Source organism: Diadema setosum, chromosome 16, assembly GCF_964275005.1.
Source record: "Diadema setosum chromosome 16, eeDiaSeto1, whole genome shotgun sequence".
Taxonomy (NCBI): domain Eukaryota; kingdom Metazoa; phylum Echinodermata; class Echinoidea; order Diadematoida; family Diadematidae; genus Diadema; species Diadema setosum.
The window spans coordinates 266835-287105 of record NC_092700.1 but is presented as its reverse complement, the minus strand read 5'-3'; the positions used below and the strand labels follow the sequence as shown (position 1 = coordinate 287105).

Here is a 20271-nt window from a genome sequence, read left to right as displayed (position 1 = left end):
TTAAGTTTGACATTGAGAGGCAATGCACTTTCTGAGCTAACCTCTGCACAACTTTTGAGGAGAAAGAAATAAAGAAGACTAAAGAAAGAATCCGTACTGAAACAAAAGGTGATCCGAGAGGATACTCGGATCACCTAACAAGAACATTCACACTCTCTGCCGTACCAATCATTGGTCATGTTAGGCCGTGTCACACCTTTCCGGGCAAGTCTTGCGTGCGACTTATAAAGAAAATTTTTTACTACCCGGAGGTCCCCGGAATGAGCCGCACATGACAGTACCTAGCACGTATCTCACCCGTAGTCACCCGGAGGTGTGCACGCAAATCTTTTTACCCGCAGCCATGTTTAGGCCCTGTCACACCTTTCCGGGCAAGCTATGCAGGCTTGTTGCGTGTAGGGATTTTCCAGCATACCGGAGATTTCTGAGCGCGAACAAGGATTTGGGCGAGTCAGTGCATGTGTCTTACTTGCTGGACGCGTGCTATTTCAATTCTACTTGCGGGTATACTGTGTGACCTTTGTACCAGTCGCGTGGGGGCTGACAACTCAGTGAAGGAATTCCTCTGAAGGAATGGCAGAAGTCCCACGGAATGTCATTATCTTGGCTGCATACGGGGACTGCGAAGTACCTGCGTGGGAGTTGCCTGCGAGGTGCTGCCGCTAAGGGCCTCCTACTGGCGTTCTTCGTGGACCTCTCCGGGCATCCCCGCGACTCACCCGGAAAAAGTTTTGGTCATGCTCAAAACTTGGCTGCGGTTAAATCGGACTTGCGTGAGCACCTCCGGGCAACTAGAGGCGAGATATGCGCTTGGTACTGTCAGGTGCGGACCAACTGCGGAGAGCTCCGGGTAGCAAATTTGTTTCCCCGCAAGTCAAGCCGCAAAACTTCCCCAGATACGGTATGACAAGGCCTTGAGCATGCTCAAAACTTGTTCCGAGTGAGTCGTGGGGGTTTGCTCGCAGAGGTACACGCCGAACACCATTAGGAGACCCTTACCGGCAGCACCTCGCAGGCAACTCTAACGCAGGTACTTCTCAGTACCCATAAGTCGCTCGTAACAGAAAACGGATCGGTTTCAAAGCTCTCACGCAGGTCACACGGAATGCACGCAAGTAGAAGCTAAGTAGCACGCGTCTATTAGGTAAGAAACAAGTGCGAAAATTGCAAACATTCTTGTTCGCCCGCGGAAAATCTTCTACGTGCTGGAAACTACCTCCTCGCCACAAGCAAGCGTAGCTTGCCCGGAAAGGTGTGACACGGCCTTAAGGGATTTTCCAGCACACAGGAGAATTTTCTACTGGCGGACAAGAATGTTTGCGAATTTCGCACTTGTGTCTTACCTGCTAGACGCGTGCTACTTACCCTCTTTTTATTCCGAATGAACTGCGTAAGAGCTTTTAAACCGATCCGTTTTCTGTTAAGAGAGACTTATTACGTGTACTGCGAAGTACCTGCGTTGGAGTTGCCTGCGACGTGCTGCCGGTAAGGGACTCCTACTGGTGTTTTGCGTGTACCTCTGCGGACAAACCCCGCGACTCATCCGCAAAAAGTTTTGAGCATGCCCAAAGCCTTGTCATACCGTATCTAGGGAAGTTTTGCGGCTTGACTTACGGGGAAACAAATTTGCTACCCGGGGCTCTCCACAGTTGGCCGGCACCTGACAGTACCTACATCGTAGTCACTGTGCATATCTCGCCCATTGTAGTTGCCTGGAGGTGCGCATGTAAATGCGATTTAACCGCAGCCAAGTCTTGAGCATGACCAAAACTTTTCCGGGTGAGTCGCGGGGATTGCCTGCAGAGGTCCAAGCAGAACGCCAGTAGGATGCCCGTAGCTGCCGCAGGTCACAAGTAGTTGACCCGCTTGAAGTAGGTAGGTTGCCCTTGGATCTATGCATTTATGCATCTTTGCAAGATAATGGCATTCTGTGGAAGTTCTGCGACCCGGAGGGCTGGTATCAGACCTTCAGAGGGATTCCTTCACTCGCCACCCATGCGCCTGACACGCAGGACACATGGAATGCACGTAGAACGGATCCAGCATGTAGGACACACGCGAAACGAAACTCGCTCATATCCTTGTCCGTCCGCAAAAATTGTCCTGCGTGCTGGAAAATCCCCATACGCAACAAGCCCGCGTAGCTTGCCCGGAAAGGTGTGACAGGGCTCTTTTTGGCTGCGGGTGAATAGGACTTGCGTGCGCAACTACGGGTAACTTCGGGTAAGATACGTGCTAGGTACTGTCCTGTGCATCTCATCTGCGGGGACCTTCGGGTAGCAGAAATTGCTCTTCGCAAGTCGCACGCAAGACTTGCCCGGAAAGATGTGACACGGCCTTTACGAGATGATGATTCAACACAATATATGTCGTATAATTTTTGTTCAACTGTAATTTAAGAATAAATATATAAATGTCAATTTCACTAGACCATGAAATAAGAGTAGGTCGCGCGCTCATCTGAGTATGGCAAGTTCACTTTCAAGCATTATTACAGATTATCATCTAAGAAGAACATAGGAAAGCTGGGGAATCTTTTTTTTTTTTTTGGGGGGGGGGGACTTACATGTAATGCATGGTGTTCATTTGAAAATTCTATGGGATATGATCTATATATATATATATATATATATGTATATAATATTTATATACTGAAAGAAATTAGACTGAGACGGACGTTGCTCTCGATCTTGAGTCTCCCATTTATTTGTCAAGCTTTCGGCCAGTCATCAGGCCCTCCTCAGGATCTACCTATCACCATTATTATACATACATAAACATATATGACCCTGCATCACTAGTTAAAGTCAGATTCGAAAGAGCAGACAATAAGTTAATGCTTTAAACTGATGTATTACTCAATTCAATGGACTTCCCTAACCTATCTAAATACTGGAAAGAAAGCTCACACTCTGGAAAAGTGTGAACTGAGAAAAGAGGCTCTGAATTACGGGGTCTATTCAAGCGCTTAGTCTTTACCATAAGCCGTGCTAGTTGTGCAATGTAAGGGAAAAACACAGGATGTAAACCACTGGAGCAACAACAATGAAGGGATTATCTGATTTGGCAAAAATTGAGTATGTTCTATCAACATATTCTGTCCGTGATTAATGCTAACTTTCAAAGCGGTAGCGTTATCCTTTCAAAAGTTGTTACACTTGAAAGTGAAGAGTGTGCAAAGGATTTCAAGAAAAGAAAATGACTCTAAGACATACCTGATCATTCTATTGTCTCTCCGAAATAAGAGTTGTAGAGAAACTAGTGAAAACACACTTTCCCATTCATGCAGAAGGAAGGATAGCTCCTTCAGAAAACATGAAAAACTAAAGATTGACTCGGATGACACATTTCAACTTTTTGAGTCACCGTGTAAAATCAAGGGGTGTGACTTTGTGTTGGTTTTGTGATGCAAGTGTAATTTCAGCATTGAATAATATGATTTAAGGGTTTGAACATGACCTGTGGTCCTTGAGATTTGATCCCAAGACCTAAGAATTCCCAAGAGAATCATTGCAGGCATGTACTATCATGTATTATGTTTCATGACGATACCGTAAGCAATTTCTGAGGCATGGAGAAAAAAAAAAATTAGTATTTTGATTTGAACTCTTATGCCATGGCCCAAACTTTCCTTAGAGAATCTTCATCTAGTAATAGCTGTATACATCAAGTTTAAAGAAAAGTTTTAAGTGAACCTTCTGGCATTGCATAGATAAGGGGAACTGGTGAAATTTTAAGGATTTGACCTTGACCTCTGACCTTTGACTTGAGCATGTGCACTGAAAAGTTGATATACATAACTTCGTCCACTCACACATACGATTATGGTATTATAAGGGTCAATAGTACACCTCAAATAGTTTTTGAGGCTGTCCACAAGTCATTATGGACGGACGGACGGACAGACAATCCGAACTCATAATGCCTCCGCCTCCATAAAAGAGAAAAGGATCTCAAGAGAGGCATCCCGGATATGTTGTGTACAAACTTTAATGGGGGGGGGGTGTCTCCAGGGTTTGGCCCCTATGGGACATGATGCCCATTTTAATAATTTGAGAGCCTTCACATGTAAGATGCTACTTGCAAAGTTTGGTGAAAGTTCGTCGTGGGATTTTCCAAAAAAAAAAACTTTTTTTAAGAAAAGTTTGCAAACGACGGACGTTGGGCAATAAATGATAGTAATAGCTCAATTATGTGCCATTGCATCTTTTGCGTCTCAGCGAGCTAAAAACAAATATGTAACAATACCTATGATCACAGGTTACATTCTTATCATGTAATTTCATTGGCAGACGAATAAAAGTGAAAGCTGAATATCACACACACAAACACAAACACACACAAAAAACACACACACACACACAAAACAGACATTGAGTGTAAGGTGAACTAAGGTTCTGCCATCATCTGTTCGCGTTCTTAAGAGTGGTTTTCACTTATAGTGAAATGACTGCCTGTTTGTGCTCCCATTCATATCCACCACTGGTGCACCCTTTGCACACCAGCATGTCATGAGCGGTGATCCGAAACGACAGAAATACTTTTTCCTTCTTTTTTATTGATGGAAAGATATAACATTGTCATTTAAACACACCTTTTTTACTGGTCTGTGATGATGCATACTAAGCAACATTAAAATACGTATCTCGAATGAAATTAGTTTTAAACAGTACGTGCCAATTTTTGGTACAAACCTCATGTCCAGGTTCTTCACGGTTATTTCCCTCATGTGACGTGGAAAGCTAAAGACCAGAGTAAGTATGAAAAAAAGAAAAGAAATCTGATCAAGTTAAAACAAAAATATGTAGTGAATATTGTATGAGATCCACAATATCAAATAACACAAACAACGTTGAAATATGCGCTTTTGTAATAGGAGGAGAGAGGAAAGAGAAAGAGCAACAGGTAGACGCAAACATCTCGAAAAGTTACCAGCGTGGTATAAAGAAAGAAATGATGGGCTAATCTAAAGATAAGACATGTATACAAAATCTCACACTTGCACCAACCATGATACTGAAGGAAGCATTATCAGTACGATTAAATACATCAACACAATTCAAATACACACAAATATTACTGCTGTATCGAATCTTGATGCTTTCTTACTTCTGCAGTAAACGTACAACTTATCAATTTTCTGGTAATCAAGAAATTCAGCTAGAATACATTTGACAATCGTTAAATTTCTGCCTTTTTTTTGTTCACTCTCTAGGCTAAAGCAGGGCACCCATTACCATAATTATGCCGAATTAAAGCATAATTACATTTATTTATTTATTTATTTCAATATTCTTTTAGCAGGGTAGCCCTTTCAGTTGGTGAACTGTTCTACCAAGGGGCCCTGCTCACATTATGTACAGATAAAAATGTCATGAACATCAAAGCAAAGTACAAACAATGAGATAACTTATACTACAAATGAACCACTACACCAAAACAAACATACAAACAAACTCAAACATTAACACAATTACAGCTTAATAACAGCTTGATAGGGCAATCAGAAAAGTATTGCCACTTCACCTACCCCCCTATTGTTATCATACAATGTCATCAAATTTCTGACTTCATTATCATTTCTTCATACCAAAAAAATAATGAACTTAGTTATATGTAACACAAAATAACATAAACACACGAAATCTCTCTCATACATATTCCATATGCATGCTTTCATAACCTATCAATCATGCTAAGTACCCTGCATAGTCTTTTGAAAATAGACAATGACTGCGCATTTCAAATAAAATTTGGCAAATTATTCCACATATTTGAAGCTTGATAATGAAAAGTGTTCTTAAAATAATCTGTTTTGGGGGCATTTATGAATAAGGGACAATTAACTAATATTATTAGTTACATAATATCAAGACGGACTAAATGCACATCCCAAAGTGACATTGTACTATACAGTATACTGTGGACGGACATTGAGAAGAGCTATTTTAATCTTCGTCAAAAAAGAAAAAAAAAAAGAAAATTGAGTTAAGCAATAATTTTCCCCTTTAAGGGTATAATAATTGTCGAGGACTAATAAAGATTATCGCTTATAAACCTGCATGTGCTGGTATAGATAATAGTGTTGTTGAACCAATTAAAGTCATACCATGTAGGCCCAAAGAATATCTTATTACAGACGGGCTTAACGGTCTCAAAACAAACCCAATTTACTTTTGATTTTTTTTTTAAATCTTACCTCATTCTTAACATGTCGTACAGTAAGGGAATTCAGAAAGGGCAGATGTAAAATCGAGTGAAGAATACTTGTTGAAATTGCCATTCCGGACAGAACCAATCGCTGGATCTTGTGAGTGCAAAAAGAATGATTACATTTGTTAAATGGCTTTGGTTGTTGATAGAAGTCATTGCCGGTAGAGTCACTTTTACACAATCAGAAAGTAACCTGTAGAAAATATAATACCCTTTTAGTCATTATCCGGTAGTTTGTTTCGTCCATACTACTGCAATGTCGCACCCAACGTTGTACCCCCCCCCCCCCCAGTAGGCCAAAAGGTTATTTCTGATGTATTACGCCAACGTTGGCATGACATTTTAAAAGAAGACTCTCGTCCGTACCTTCACGAAGGTTGAGCTCCAGCATCTCCACCAGTGCTATAGTCAATCTGCTGGCACCGGTAATTGTGTTGTCTCTGTGAGCTCTATATGGATTCTGGCCGTGGGTATAACATGTCTTTTCCTGAACAAATCTGCCACCAGACGATCTTTTCATAATTAAAAGTTGAAAACCTACCCTTAGAACTCTATTGATTGACGGAAAAGAATTCTAATTTAGAATCAGAAACGAACGCGTTCGACTACACTCAACAGTATCCTACATGCAGGCTAGTCGCCAATCACAACTATATTTTCGAGATCTCTCAATGTTTGAAACATGACCACAATGAAAGGGGTATGCGAGCTCTCACTAACACTGTCGCTAACGTGTTCGTATTGCGTATGCGTACCCGCTAGAGGGGTGTGAATAACATGTACGATCGCAAATTCACATAATCCTGAAACGAGGCTAGCAACCGCTTGATATTAACGATGCTTGTGTTTAAGCATTCATGGCCAAGTGTGCAGGGTTAACCCTAACAAAAAGGGTCGTTACCAAGAGCTTATAGATATTGATATAACACATACGTGAAAAAAAGAATCTTCTACCATGCGCATAGTTTAAGGTGATTATTTTTACAAACCGACACGTCTCAAAGAGGAAGAGCAAGTCTATTCACATTGTACAAGAGAGGAAGGGAGAGAGAGACACAGAGAGAGAGAGAGAGAGGGGGGGGGGGGGGGAGAGGCAACGAACCGTGCGGCAACACATGACAAGTTCATGACTGTGCAAAATCCCGCTTTTCTGGGATAATTCGAGATCTCCAATAAGCGAGAGTGTGCCACCCTTAAGGTATAATACAAATGCACCCCGTAAATGTACATCACGTTTTGTTCTAAATGCAAAGATTTCCAGAGTGCATGCATAAGCATTTTATCATGTTGATACTGAAACATTAAAGGGATGGTACAGTATTGGTGGAGATGAGAATTGGGCTTTTAACTTTTTTTTTTTTGCGAGATACCAAGAAAACACTTATGATATAGTACAGAACATACTATTTTGATAGGAATTAAAAGTTTATTTGATGAAAATCAGGTTTGGAATTACTGAAACACCCGAAAACAATGTAAAACAAAGCGATCGTAATAAAGTATGGGTCCCACACTTTATTAGAATCGCTCTTTTTTGGATATCTCAGCCATTTCAAAAAACATTGAATTCCTCATAGAATTACTGTTGTTTACATGTTCATATTTCATAAGAGATTTCTCATTATTTCACACAAAAAAATGTTACAAACCTGAAATTAGGTCTCAACCAGAACTGCACGATCCCTTTAAGACGGCAAGGATACAAAAACGTTAGTAATACGAGAAATATGAAAACGTGCTGTACTGTATAATTTTCTTTTTCGACAGAGCAAATAGAAGGAAAGGACAGCTATTAAAACGAAACCCAAAACGACCAACTGTCTGTCAGCATGACGTAGTTAACAAGTTGCCAAAATCAACAGAATTAATTCTGCCTTCATGTAAAGGCATTTCTTTTTTGTTGGTATTGGTGTAATGAATACATTTTTTTTAACTTCTTTACAACAACTTTGTTTTTTAGCTAGTTATCTTCTCTTCTCTTCTCCCTTGGCATTATTGAAGCAGGGGCGTCACCAGCTTTTTTCAAGGGGGGGGGGGTGCGTTTTGACATTAACGTAACGAGTATAGGAAGCTCTCAATCCCCAGATTTTTAGTATTTTTTTTTTTAAGGGAAATCAAGCGGGGAAAGGGCACCGGCCTAGCTAGGATTTCATCTTTCTTTTGAGGGGGGGGGGGGGGAGGGTGTTTGCATGCGAGGGGAGCAAGCAAGGGGGGGGGGGAAGGGTGTGGGAGGGGGTTTCCCCCTCCCACGGTGAGAACTTTTTGCATTTTGATGTTGTAAATGGTGCAATTTGGTGCATTTTTTTGCTTGTTTAATCGACTTGAATCAGTCCCACTTGTTCAAGGTAGCAGTATACTTTGATGAAATTATTGAGCAATTTGCCTATAAAATAGTATCATTGAAATAAACATCCTGTTTTTAATACTTACACTGAATATCATGAACGCGACCAAGCAAGAGCGAGCGGAGTGAGCGAGGGGTAGGGTGTGTCCCCCCTCCCATGGTGAAGACTTTTTGCATTTTTATGTTGTAAATGGTGCAATTTGATGCAGGTTTTTGCGTGTTTTATCGACTTGAAACAGTCCCACTTGTTCAAGGTAGCAGTACATGTTGATGCTAATTGTTTTTGAACAATGTGCCCATATGATATCATTTAAATAAAAGTTAAACAAAAGTTATTAGAGTTCAAAGTGAAGAGTGTGGACAAGGTTTTTCAGAAATGAAAAATGGGATTCCAAAGACACACCTAATCACACTATTCTACCAAAAATGGTCGAGACAAACTATTAAAAACCACACTTTCCTGCCCGTTTTATGATACCAAATTTTAGCATAATGTAAAAGAAGACCCGGTCTTTCAGAAAATATGAAAAAGTCAAGTTCGGCTAGGTTGACCCATTTCACTTATTTTCAGTCCTCACGCAAAATCAGTGTGTGCGACTTTATGTTCGTTTTGAGGTGCACGGTCACAATTTGTCTACAAAATAGTATCATCCAAATATATTTCTTGTTTTAATATTTACACTGAATATCATGACGCGACCAAGCAAGAGCGAGCGGAGTGAGCGAGGGGGAGGGTGTGGGAGGGGGAATCCCCTTCCCATGGTGAGAACTTTTTGCACTATGTTGTAAATGGTGCAAATTGGTGCATGTTTTTGCTTGTTTAATCGACTTGAATCATTCCCACTTGTTCAAGGTAGCAGTATACTTCGATGTAATTATTGAACAATTTGCCTATAAAATAGTATCATTGAAATAAACTTCCTGTTTTTAATATTTACACTGAATATCATGAACGCGACTAAGCAGGAGCGAGCGGAGTGAGCGAGGGGAAGGGTGTGTGTGTGTGTGTGTGGGGGGGGGTGTCCCCCTCCCACGGTGAGAGCTTTTTGCATTTTGATGTTAATAATGGTGCAATTTGGTGCATGTTTTTGCTTGTTTTATCGACTTAAAACAGTCCCACTTATTTAAGGTAGCAGTACATTTTGATGTTTAATTGTTTTTGAACAATGTGCCCATATGATATCATTTAACCCGTTCCATACTAATTTCTAAAATCCCCATAGACTTAATATGCAGGCCACCAGGTTCCAGTATGGAATGGGTTAAATAAGCTTCTTGTATTAATTCTTACACTGATGTCATGAATGCGACCGAGCCCGAGCAAGCGGAGCGAGCGAGGGGTGAGGGTGTGGGAGGGGCTGTCCCCCTCCCAGGGGGAAAACTCTTTGCATTTTGATGTTGTAAATTGCCCAATTTGAGGCATATGCATTTGCTTGTTTTATCGACTTGAAACAGTCCCACTTGTTTAAGGTAGCAGTATATCTTGATGTATATAGATTGCTATTGAAAAATGTGTCTATAAAATAGTATCATCCAAATAAATTTCCTGTTTTGATATTTACACTGAATATCATGAACGCGACCAAGCAAGAGCGAGCGGAGTGAGCGATGGGGGAGGGTGTGTCCACTTCCCATTGTGAGAACTTTTTGCATTTTGATGTTGTAAATGGTGCAATTTAATGCAGGTTTTTGCGTGTTTTATCGACTTGAAATAGTCCCACTTGTTTTAGGTACACTCTAAGAAAAAAAGGTTCTCAAATGGTTCTCGTCGGCTCCAAAATGGTTCTCATCAGATGGTTCTCGCAAAATGGTTCCGATGAGCACCTATAAATGGTTCCCAATCGAAATGGTTCCGTTGTCACCATTTGCTAGTATGCGACCCAGTCCCCGAGTTGTGGTACTCCTGCAGGTCAAACAATATCTTTAGGTCCACTTTCATTTTCCCCCTTGCTGTATATCCGAATGCCAGATGTAAGAATCACCAAAAATGTGGTATTGGTACAAAAATATTGTATGTGTCCCTCGATCTACATGTATTTCCGTAGGTCTAGGCCCTAATTTAGATCTAACAAGACTCACCGTACCGCCGGCACTGCACTTGTTGCACGCAGAGTTAACCGCAACCTACCGTAGTTTACGTTGTACAAACTGTACACAACGTGCGACGCTAGTACAGCCGTGTATGCGTATTGCACATCACAGAGCAGACTCGATTATAAACTCCTACACTCTGCGCCCAGAGCTCTACGCGCGCATGACGTTGAAATGCTTGGCCTTGTCTTCCCTACGTCCATCGGCCGTCCTCCCTAGGACTTGCGCGTATCTCTTCGTACATAAAGCGTAGGCACGCACTGTAAGCGTTATAGTGGCACGGTCGTGCCACTATAACAAAATTTTTGCACGATCACGTGATACTATCCAACCACTCACAACGCAAATTTCACTCTACCTATTTACTATTATACAAATTATGTCGCCTCGTGCATGTTTCACAATTGTAAATACCCTCGAGCGTGCTACATCTCAACTAACGCCACGAAATAATCCTGTGCATCATTTGTTTTATAAAACAGCATTTTACACGTACCTTTGTCTGTCAATACCAGTCATATCAAAGAGTCAAGATGTCCGAAGATGTTCGTCCCAAACACTTACGCACGTCGCACTCGGAAATCCCGCACATAATTACTGTACGTATAAGAGTATACGTAAGCCACACATGTTATGCACACAAGAAAGGCCGGCGCAGCTAGCCCGAACTAGAAGTTGTTTACAGGATTGACAGCGCGTATAGTAGCGCGCGACGCACTTGTAACAACTGATTGAGTGCGCACTGCTAGTGTAAACATTGTGACATCAGGCCGCGCATGTTAGTGAGAAATTAATGCAGGCACACGTGACTCATTTCAGCGCTTCCAATTGGCTACATTCTTGAACCCATTTTATAAATACACATAATTGTTACGAATTTGCCCATGTAATCATTTTAGAATATAGTTTCATGTTTTAGGATCATGTGTATGCGATCACACGTGCATGATCGCGAATGTTTGTAAACACCACCGGTTACGTAATCTCCTTTTGAGCCACTCGTTTTGAACCGCAGCCTTACACACTTCGCCCAGGTTGAGTTTAATGTTATGAATATATTAAGCTGGGCGTGCCCGACGGAATTTTCCATGTATGTAATGATGTTCATGTTAAAAATACATTGGTCGTGTCAGTCGACTATCGGACTCCGGTTAGAGAGGACCGTTATCACTTTCTCGGCATTCTTGTCTACACTCTTGGGAGGAATTGCTTTCCCCAAGGAACGTGCTCTGCTAAGTGAATTTTAAGTGCTAAGAGGCGAGATAAACCAGGACATGCCTATTTGCCTCTAGCCCGTCTTCTTTCGACGACGACGGCGACAATAAGTTTTCGTCGATTTCCAGGTGAACCACCAGAGGGTTTTGAGCCAACGCCCACCTGTGGTTGCTGCACGGGGACTAGTGGGAGCCGCGCCGAGGTCGATACAGGGCGCCGAGACGCTGTGAGGGACCACGCGCACCCAGCGGCCAACGCCCTTCTGTCTGGCACAGTCACAGCGCTGCAAACTGTGCTGAGATAGCGTCGCCCGCTGACCCGACGACGTCCCGTGTATAATTGACGCGTCCTCCACGTGATAGCGTCTGACGTCGCCTCCCCGCCACGTCGCCGATGAGTTGGGCCCCGACGTTGACTCTCTTAGGGTGAAACCCTGGCCAGGTATTATACAATCTGAACTTATGTTTTCTTAGTTGAAACGATCCCGTCTATCTTTCATTGTTATGGTTGATTTCGCTGTAATGTGTTAAACAACAATTTTGTTATTCCGGTTGGAAACTGAGTGTTAGATAATTTCCTAATAAAAACCCGGAAGATTTGTTCCTTTCAATTCACCGTGACCGCTTTGCATTCATTTGTGTGAACTTGACCGTAACAAAGTGGGGGCTTGTCCGGGAGGCGAATTTCGCAAGCCTTATACAGTGTATTATATTGTTCAAATTAAGTCTAAATAGGCTTGTTTTGTGCTTCTGTTCTACTGTTGCAAAGTTTGCAGTCAAGCTATCATTGCTGTGTTAATTGTTGAGTAGACTGAACAATGTCTAGGGAATTTTCAGTAGGATTTTTTTGGACGGTGAGATTTTTCTGCCAAAGATTAAACAGTTGAGAAGGGCTGAATTGAAAGAGGTGGCATGTCACTATTGTTCCAATAAGGTTCAGGTTAAGACACAATGTTGGAAGCTACAACGGGATAGTAAAAAGCAGGGTGCTAAACCCGTACTTGCAGTTTTAGGAGAACGAACTTGTGCTGCTATTTTTGTGCATGACCGTCTTGAAATAGTGTATAGAAATATTAACCCTGGAAGTGTAGATAACATGTCTGAGTGTTACCATGGCTTCATGTCAAAGGGTGTGGTTTCTTGGCAGTCTGATGACGGTGCAGTGCAGTCGGTGAGAATCCTGCGGGACACCGGAGCAGCACAGTCTCTCCTTGTAGGTGATATGAATAAATTGCCTGCTGATGGTTCATCTTGTGCTAGTGCACTGATACAGGGTACTGTGTGGAACCTACGTTTCTGTACCTTTGTATAGGATTCACTTGAAGAGTGACTTAGTCACTGGAGTAGTTATGGTTGGTGTGGTTCCCGGTCTGCCCATGGATGGGGCTGATTTGTTGATGGGGAACGATTTGGCTGGGAGAAAGGTCTCAGTCTCACCAATTGTGTCAAGTGATCCGGTAGTTGACCATGAAACTGAAAAGTTGCTTGAAGAATTCCCGGATGTATTTCCTGTTTGTGTGGTGACAAGGTCACAATCAGGTCAGGCGAAGCAAGACGAGGCAGATGATTTTGGGTCTGTAGATGACTCTGTTCGGTTGGCAGGAACGTTTTCTGTTAACTTCGATGACGTTTCCGCTCAGTCTGCATATGATTATGACAAGTTTTGTCGTTCTTCCCTGATTGCAGCGCAGCCAAAAGATCCAACACTCGAACGTTTGCTTCTTACTGTTGTTTCCGAGATTGAAGCTGCTAGTATGCCGGAGTGCTTCCACAGGAGATCCGGTGTGTTGATGAGGAAGGGGCGGCCCCCCTGATACACCGGCTAGTGTAAGCTGGTCAGTGGTATAGCAAATAGTGTTGCCAGTGCACTATCGTAGGGAGATACATTGTACTGAGAGTAGCTCAGGAAATTCCCATGGGAGGTCACGTTGGCATTAGGAAAACTCAAGCACGAGTGTAGTTTTTCGTTAAAGCAAAAAAGTAGAAAGGGAATGTTATTTTTTGTGTAAACGTTTCAAGTTTTAGACACACAGTTAGTGTCATTCCCGCCACTTTCTCCTTTTGTGAGTGAAAAAAAGAAGAAGAAGGGATAATTGAAATCATGTGAAATGTATTGTAGTTGTGTCAGATTTTTAGCTGGAGGGATTGAAATGAATCTGGAAGAATAGAAAGACAATGTTCAAAGTTTGTTTTTTTTTTTTTTGCGACAGGACATATTATGGTGTTTCCCTTTAACAGGAAACGTTTACAGTAACTACTCCCCAAACTGTTACCGGTATTTGTATGAAAACATTATGTGCAAACATGAAAGAAGATTATAATACAGGTCTGTCACAATACAGACAGAATGCCAAACTTATAGCAAAGCGAAGAGATGATGTTGTGAAACACATGCGATAATATTCTCGTGTTATCATAATTTGAACTGGTTAAATAATGTGTATTCTCTGTGCATTTGAGCCATTCTGTGAGTAGTTGCCTTATATAGTGAGTGGATACCCTAAGAAGTTCAGAAATAGCCGATGTTTGTCATTTGTTACAAATTATGCAGGATGATGAAGTTGAAATTTGTAACGTGTTTTGATATACAACGAAAATATTACTTCAGAGTAATATTTTCTCTCTTAGGGGTGGGGGTGTTACGAATTTGCCCATGTAATCATTTTAGAATATAGTTTCATGTTTTAGGATCATGTGTATGCGATCACACGTGCATGATCGCGAATGTTTGTAAACACCACCGGTTACGTAATCTCCTTTTGAGCCACTCGTTTTGAACCGCAGCCTTACACACTTCGCCCAGGTTGAGTTTAATGTTATGAATATATTAAGCTGGGCGTGCCCGACGGAATTTTCCATGTATGTAATGATGTTCATGTTAAAAATACATTGGTCGTGTCAGTCGACTATCGGACTCCGGTTAGAGAGGACCGTTATCACTTTCTCGGCATTCTTGTCTACACTCTTGGGAGGAATTGCTTTCCCCAAGGAACGTGCTCTGCTAAGTGAATTTTAAGTGCTAAGAGGCGAGATAAACCAGGACATGCCTATTTGCCTCTAGCCCGTCTTCTTTCGACGACGACGGCGACAATAAGTTTTCGTCGATTTCCAGGTGAACCACCAGAGGGTTTTGAGCCAACGCCCACCTGTGGTTGCTGCACGGGGACTAGTGGGAGCCGCGCCGAGGTCGATACAGGGCGCCGAGACGCTGTGAGGGACCACGCGCACCCAGCGGCCAACGCCCTTCTGTCTGGCACAGTCACAGCGCTGCAAACTGTGCTGAGATAGCGTCGCCCGCTGACCCGACGACGTCCCGTGTATAATTGACGCGTCCTCCACGTGATAGCGTCTGACGTCGCCTCCCCGCCACGTCGCCGATGAGTTGGGCCCCGACGTTGACTCTCTTAGGGTGAAACCCTGGCCAGGTATTATACAATCTGAACTTATGTTTTCTTAGTTGAAACGATCCCGTCTATCTTTCATTGTTATGGTTGATTTCGCTGTAATGTGTTAAACAACAATTTTGTTATTCCGGTTGGAAACTGAGTGTTAGATAATTTCCTAATAAAAACCCGGAAGATTTGTTCCTTTCAATTCACCGTGACCGCTTTGCATTCATTTGTGTGAACTTGACCGTAACATAATACACAGTAGGTCTATGCATCACACCCATAACGAACGGCACCCGGTAACGTTAGACATTAATTTTGTTAAAGTGGACTGGAAACGTGTGACTGTCAATTCCATTTTCGCCATGGCAGTCATCACAATTTAGGAGAATAGGTAAGATTTTTAGTTTTAACGTGGTTTTATCTCATTTTTAGATGACATTCATTCCATGGTACAAAATCAAGTTAGATTCATCACTCAGTTTTCATTTTCAGTCAGTGATTAAAGGTTGTGTACAGTTCTGGTCGAGGTGAAGATTTAGCTTTTAACGTTTTGTGAGATATTCAGAAACCACTCTATGAGATGTCAAAGAGCATGCGATTCTAAGGGGTATCAAAAGTTTATTCGATGAAAATCGGTTTTGAAATGGCTGAGATATCCAAAAACAAGGTGAAACAAAGAGTTACTAACAAAGTTGGGGCATGTCGCCTTTTATTATTAGCACTTTTTTGGATATCTCAGCCATTTGAAAACCAATTTTCATCAAATAAACGTTGAATCCTTCTTAAAATTACATGCTCTTTCATATTTCATGAGAGGCTTTTCATTATCTCACTTACGAATGTTCAAAACATGAATCTTTACCTCAACCAGTACTGTACAGTCCCTTTAACCTTTAACGGTTTAGATCCTAATGTTAGATCTAATTTGATCAAAGCTGCTATCTTGTGTAATGTTTACCAGGTACAGTAGATCCAGATCTAACAATAACATGTTAGGCCTAACACTTTACAATTAGAAATTTGGCATAGCAATAATGGGCTAGCCCGAACAGACGCCGTGCGGAGCATGGCTTTCACGTTTTTACAGCGACTGGGCCGAGCTAAGTTACACAGCTAGGCCTGCATGTAATGTTTATGCCTATTAAAAATGAAGTCTACTAATTCCGAAACACAGCCCGAACGCCGAACGCAACGATAACCGTGTACAAGGAACGCCCCGGGGTAAGGCCTATACCGGTAGAAATACATGCAATAAGGAAATTTGTTCTATATAAGTTATAACTGTTAGTGTTAACGTTAGAGCAATAGAGGTCTGTCTACAGCCCAGTAGACCTAGGTCAAAATCTCTTCAGTATGTTTTCAGGCTTGTTCTAAGTAAGGAGTCACGTCATGTAATGCCGTGTTCTGTTTAATTATAGCAATGACTTTGTTTTATTAACGTGGTGTAGGTCTATTGTATCTTTCAATTCATATATCAGGGAAGTGGACACACCAACATGCACAGAAACCAGGGAACAAGTAACTCCGGCCGGGACGATAACCAGTACGTACGTGTTTGGGTCGCTGGTGCGGTTATAACCGGGGGGCCAAAAGCTAAAAACAGAGGTCGAGTTGCACTCTCTCTACAAACTAAGTAGACCATGCTTATTTTCAAGTTTTTATTGTAACAAACAACATTCCACTGGTCTACCTCAAAAAATTTGTTGCGAAAGCCCTCAAATCCAAGATGGCGTCCAAGATGGCCGCCATATAATTACTGAATTTGTTGTTTAAATGATAGAATTCGATAGAAACATCATATTTCAACAAATGTGATGTCATATGAAAGAGAATAAAATTTGCTACAAGTTGATACCATTTTTGTGGGTTATTGTGATAACTGGATTGAGATTTTAAGGAAAAAACACTCATTTTTTCGATATTTTTTTGAAAAAAGGAAAATTATGAAAATGCTTGATTCAGCATAAATCAGTGAAAGACTGAAGGATTATCTTGAAACGTTTCAAGAATTTTGTTTGAAATATAATTAATATATGAAGAAAATTAAGGGTCAGTGCCGTTTTCGGTTCAGGAGTTATAATGTCTCAAACTTGAAAACTCACTACGTAAAAATGACCACTTTCGTTGTGACCAAGATCTTGTTGGTCGTAAAAAAGCCTGCGCGCACCAAGGCTACTACACGCACCACTGACACTGGCGCTTGTTGCAGTGCCAGTGGTGCGTGTAGTAGTCTTGACAAATGCAGACTTTTTCTTTGACAAACAAGGGTTTGTGCCTGCAAACTAACTTTTCATACCAAGTGGTAGCTCAGGTGATACTGATCGCTATTATTTCAAAGTAGATTGTTCTGAAGCAGATGAGATGAAGCAAAAAAAAAATCAAATAGAGGTGGTAGCTTGAAACTTGGCACCAATCTTGTTATAGATAGTTTAAGACAGAAATTAGATCAATCGCTCAAACAAAAATCAAGATGGCAGCCATCAAAGTTGACATAGTGTATTGCGCCAAATAAAATGTATTATTTCTTTTTTGATACAAATTTGTCTGTTGAGTTATCTTAAACCGTCTTAACTTTTTATGGACACATTTTTTAAACCAGTGATATTCTACTCTCCGAAAAAGAAAAAAACAAATCGAGTGGAAGTTTTTACTTTTGATGTGGGGAGTGAATAACAGAAAACGGTGAATTTAGAGTGAAATTGGAGTGACTTTTGAGTGAAAATGTTCTTTTTCACTCATTTTAGAGTGACCTTACGCAGAGCTCCACACTAACTTTTATTTTTGGTGGCCCAAAGGCAAATATCCGACCTTTTTTGGTGGCCCGATCAGGCCACCAAATTCTTCATTTCTGACATTTTGGTGGCCCGACGTGAGTTTTTTTGTGGCCCCGGGCCACCGGAAGTGTCGAGCCCTGCCTTAGGGATCACTCGTCACTCTTCGAGTGATCCCCGAGGTCACTCTAAAATGAATGAAAATGAACATTTTCACTCTCGAGTGATCCTGATATCTAATATAGGAAAGCATCTACCAATGGCATAAGTTCAGATCAATTGTGACACTATAACCCACATGAAATCAGCCTAAAGACAATGTAAGAAAAATCTAATAACGGAAAATACAGTTTCAGCATGATTATTTGTAAATGTGAATATACAGCACGAATAATCAATTTGGACAATTTTATTCGAACAATATACTGAAAAGTAATTTCGCACAACACATTTAAGAGCAAAGTTGAGAAATTGCCGCCATGTTGGATTTTCTTTTTTTTTTTTTGGGGGGGGGGGGGGGACCGGATCGGAAGAGCTTTCAAGGACATCTACGGATCAGACATTATTACACAATTGATATATACCATCATCATTCACGTTTCTACAACAGCAGAGTAACATACAAGTAAAAAGCATATCTTTGATACAGAAGCATTTCTTTTTTATCAAAGATTGGGCCTTACCCAAACACTGGAATGAGCTCCACCCCCCCCCCCCCCCCAAAAAAAAAGACCGTCAATATGGTTTACACTCGTACAATATCGTTCGGATGTATAGAAACATGTAATAGACAGCAATATAAGAAGATTAAAAAACCATATCAAATTATAAGTTATAAGTTGAGATAACTTTGACGCAACACACTAAAGGTATTGTTTACCATTGGGAGAGATATCACATTCGATTTATATGTGCAGGTTAGTTCTATTACAAAACATTCTACCATGTAAAAAAATTATAATAAAGCCTAAAACATACGGAGATATCACCATTTCTTTTCAAGAAACCATAACCATGATAACTGTTGACATAAAAAACATTCTTATCAGATCTATTTGGTATATCTAACAATATTTAGCATTAATTATATTGATTTAAGTTTGTACATTAATCCCTAACTCACAGTTTAGAACTAGTTTGAGGAATTAAGGTGGGTTTTTGTTTTACGTGCACTAATGATAAATAATGCCTTGAACGACAACCTCGATTAATTACCGCCATCTTGAATTTTGTGTGGATACTATTTTTAAATATTACACATTGGCAAAATTTGTGCCAAATTTTAAGCTTCTATCTCTTTTTGGAAAATACTTTCTGTTCAATCTTATCTGCCTCAGAACAATCCACTATGATGAAATGCTACAGTAATAGCGACCAACGTCACCTACCACTTGGCATGAAAAGTTAGTTTGCAGGTACTTGCAAGTCACTAGACCATTACAGTATCTTGCAAGTCACTAGACCATTACAGTATTACATATGACCATGTAAACACATTGTAAGCAAAATTTATAATGCAGAAATATAATTTTTTCAAGTTTTAGATGTTAACTTGTCAACAGTGCATGATATTGCCTGTAATTCCAGAAATATGAATTATGTCTCAATCTCAGTAAATCTCAATCTCAATCGCAGGTGTCAAAATAATTCTTCAGTTCTTCTTTGATAAATACTAAATCATGCATTTTTATATTTCTTCCTTTTTTCAAAACAATATACAAATGTGGATCCCCCCCCCCAAAAAAAAGAGAAGCAAACAATCCCCCAATATGTCACAATACACAGCTAAAGTGGTATCAACTTTTAGAAAGTTTTACTCTCCTTCATATGACATCAAATTTGTTGCAATCCAATGTCTTTATCAAATTTTATGTTTGAAATGTTAATTTCAATAAAATGGCGGCCCTGTTGGACCGCATCTGTACTTTGCAACAAATCTACTGAGGTGTACTTACGGAACATTGCTTAGTATGCTTAATATTATGTATGGTCTTGTTTATAGAGAGAGTGGAACTCGAAAAGTAAGCACGATCTTGGATTTGACCCTCTGTGACGTCTTTGGGAACAGATGCGTGTAAATAACATATATATGTAAAATGGGATTTCAAGTTTGAGACATTATAACTCCTGAACCAAATACAATACTGACCTCTAATTTTCTCCAAATATTGATTATATGGGAAAGATGTTGATTTCTGCATGGTTTTCATAAACATTTTTAATTTTATTTTTTAAAACTTTTTTAG

At 40.7% G+C, this 20271-nt stretch overlaps 1 protein-coding gene across 1 annotated transcript in view; it reads right to left on the bottom strand.

The window, feature by feature from the left end:
* Window positions 1-20271, bottom strand: part of LOC140240180 (uncharacterized) — a 128047-nt gene that overhangs the window by 31262 nt on the left and 76514 nt on the right. Inside the window, exons 3-4 of the mRNA XM_072319979.1 lie at window positions 6200-6307; window positions 4695-4742 (exon numbers count right to left, since the gene is read on the bottom strand). Coding sequence (XP_072176080.1) covers window positions 4695-4742; window positions 6200-6307 — 156 coding nt within the window. The remainder of the gene's footprint in view (window positions 1-4694; window positions 4743-6199; window positions 6308-20271) is intronic.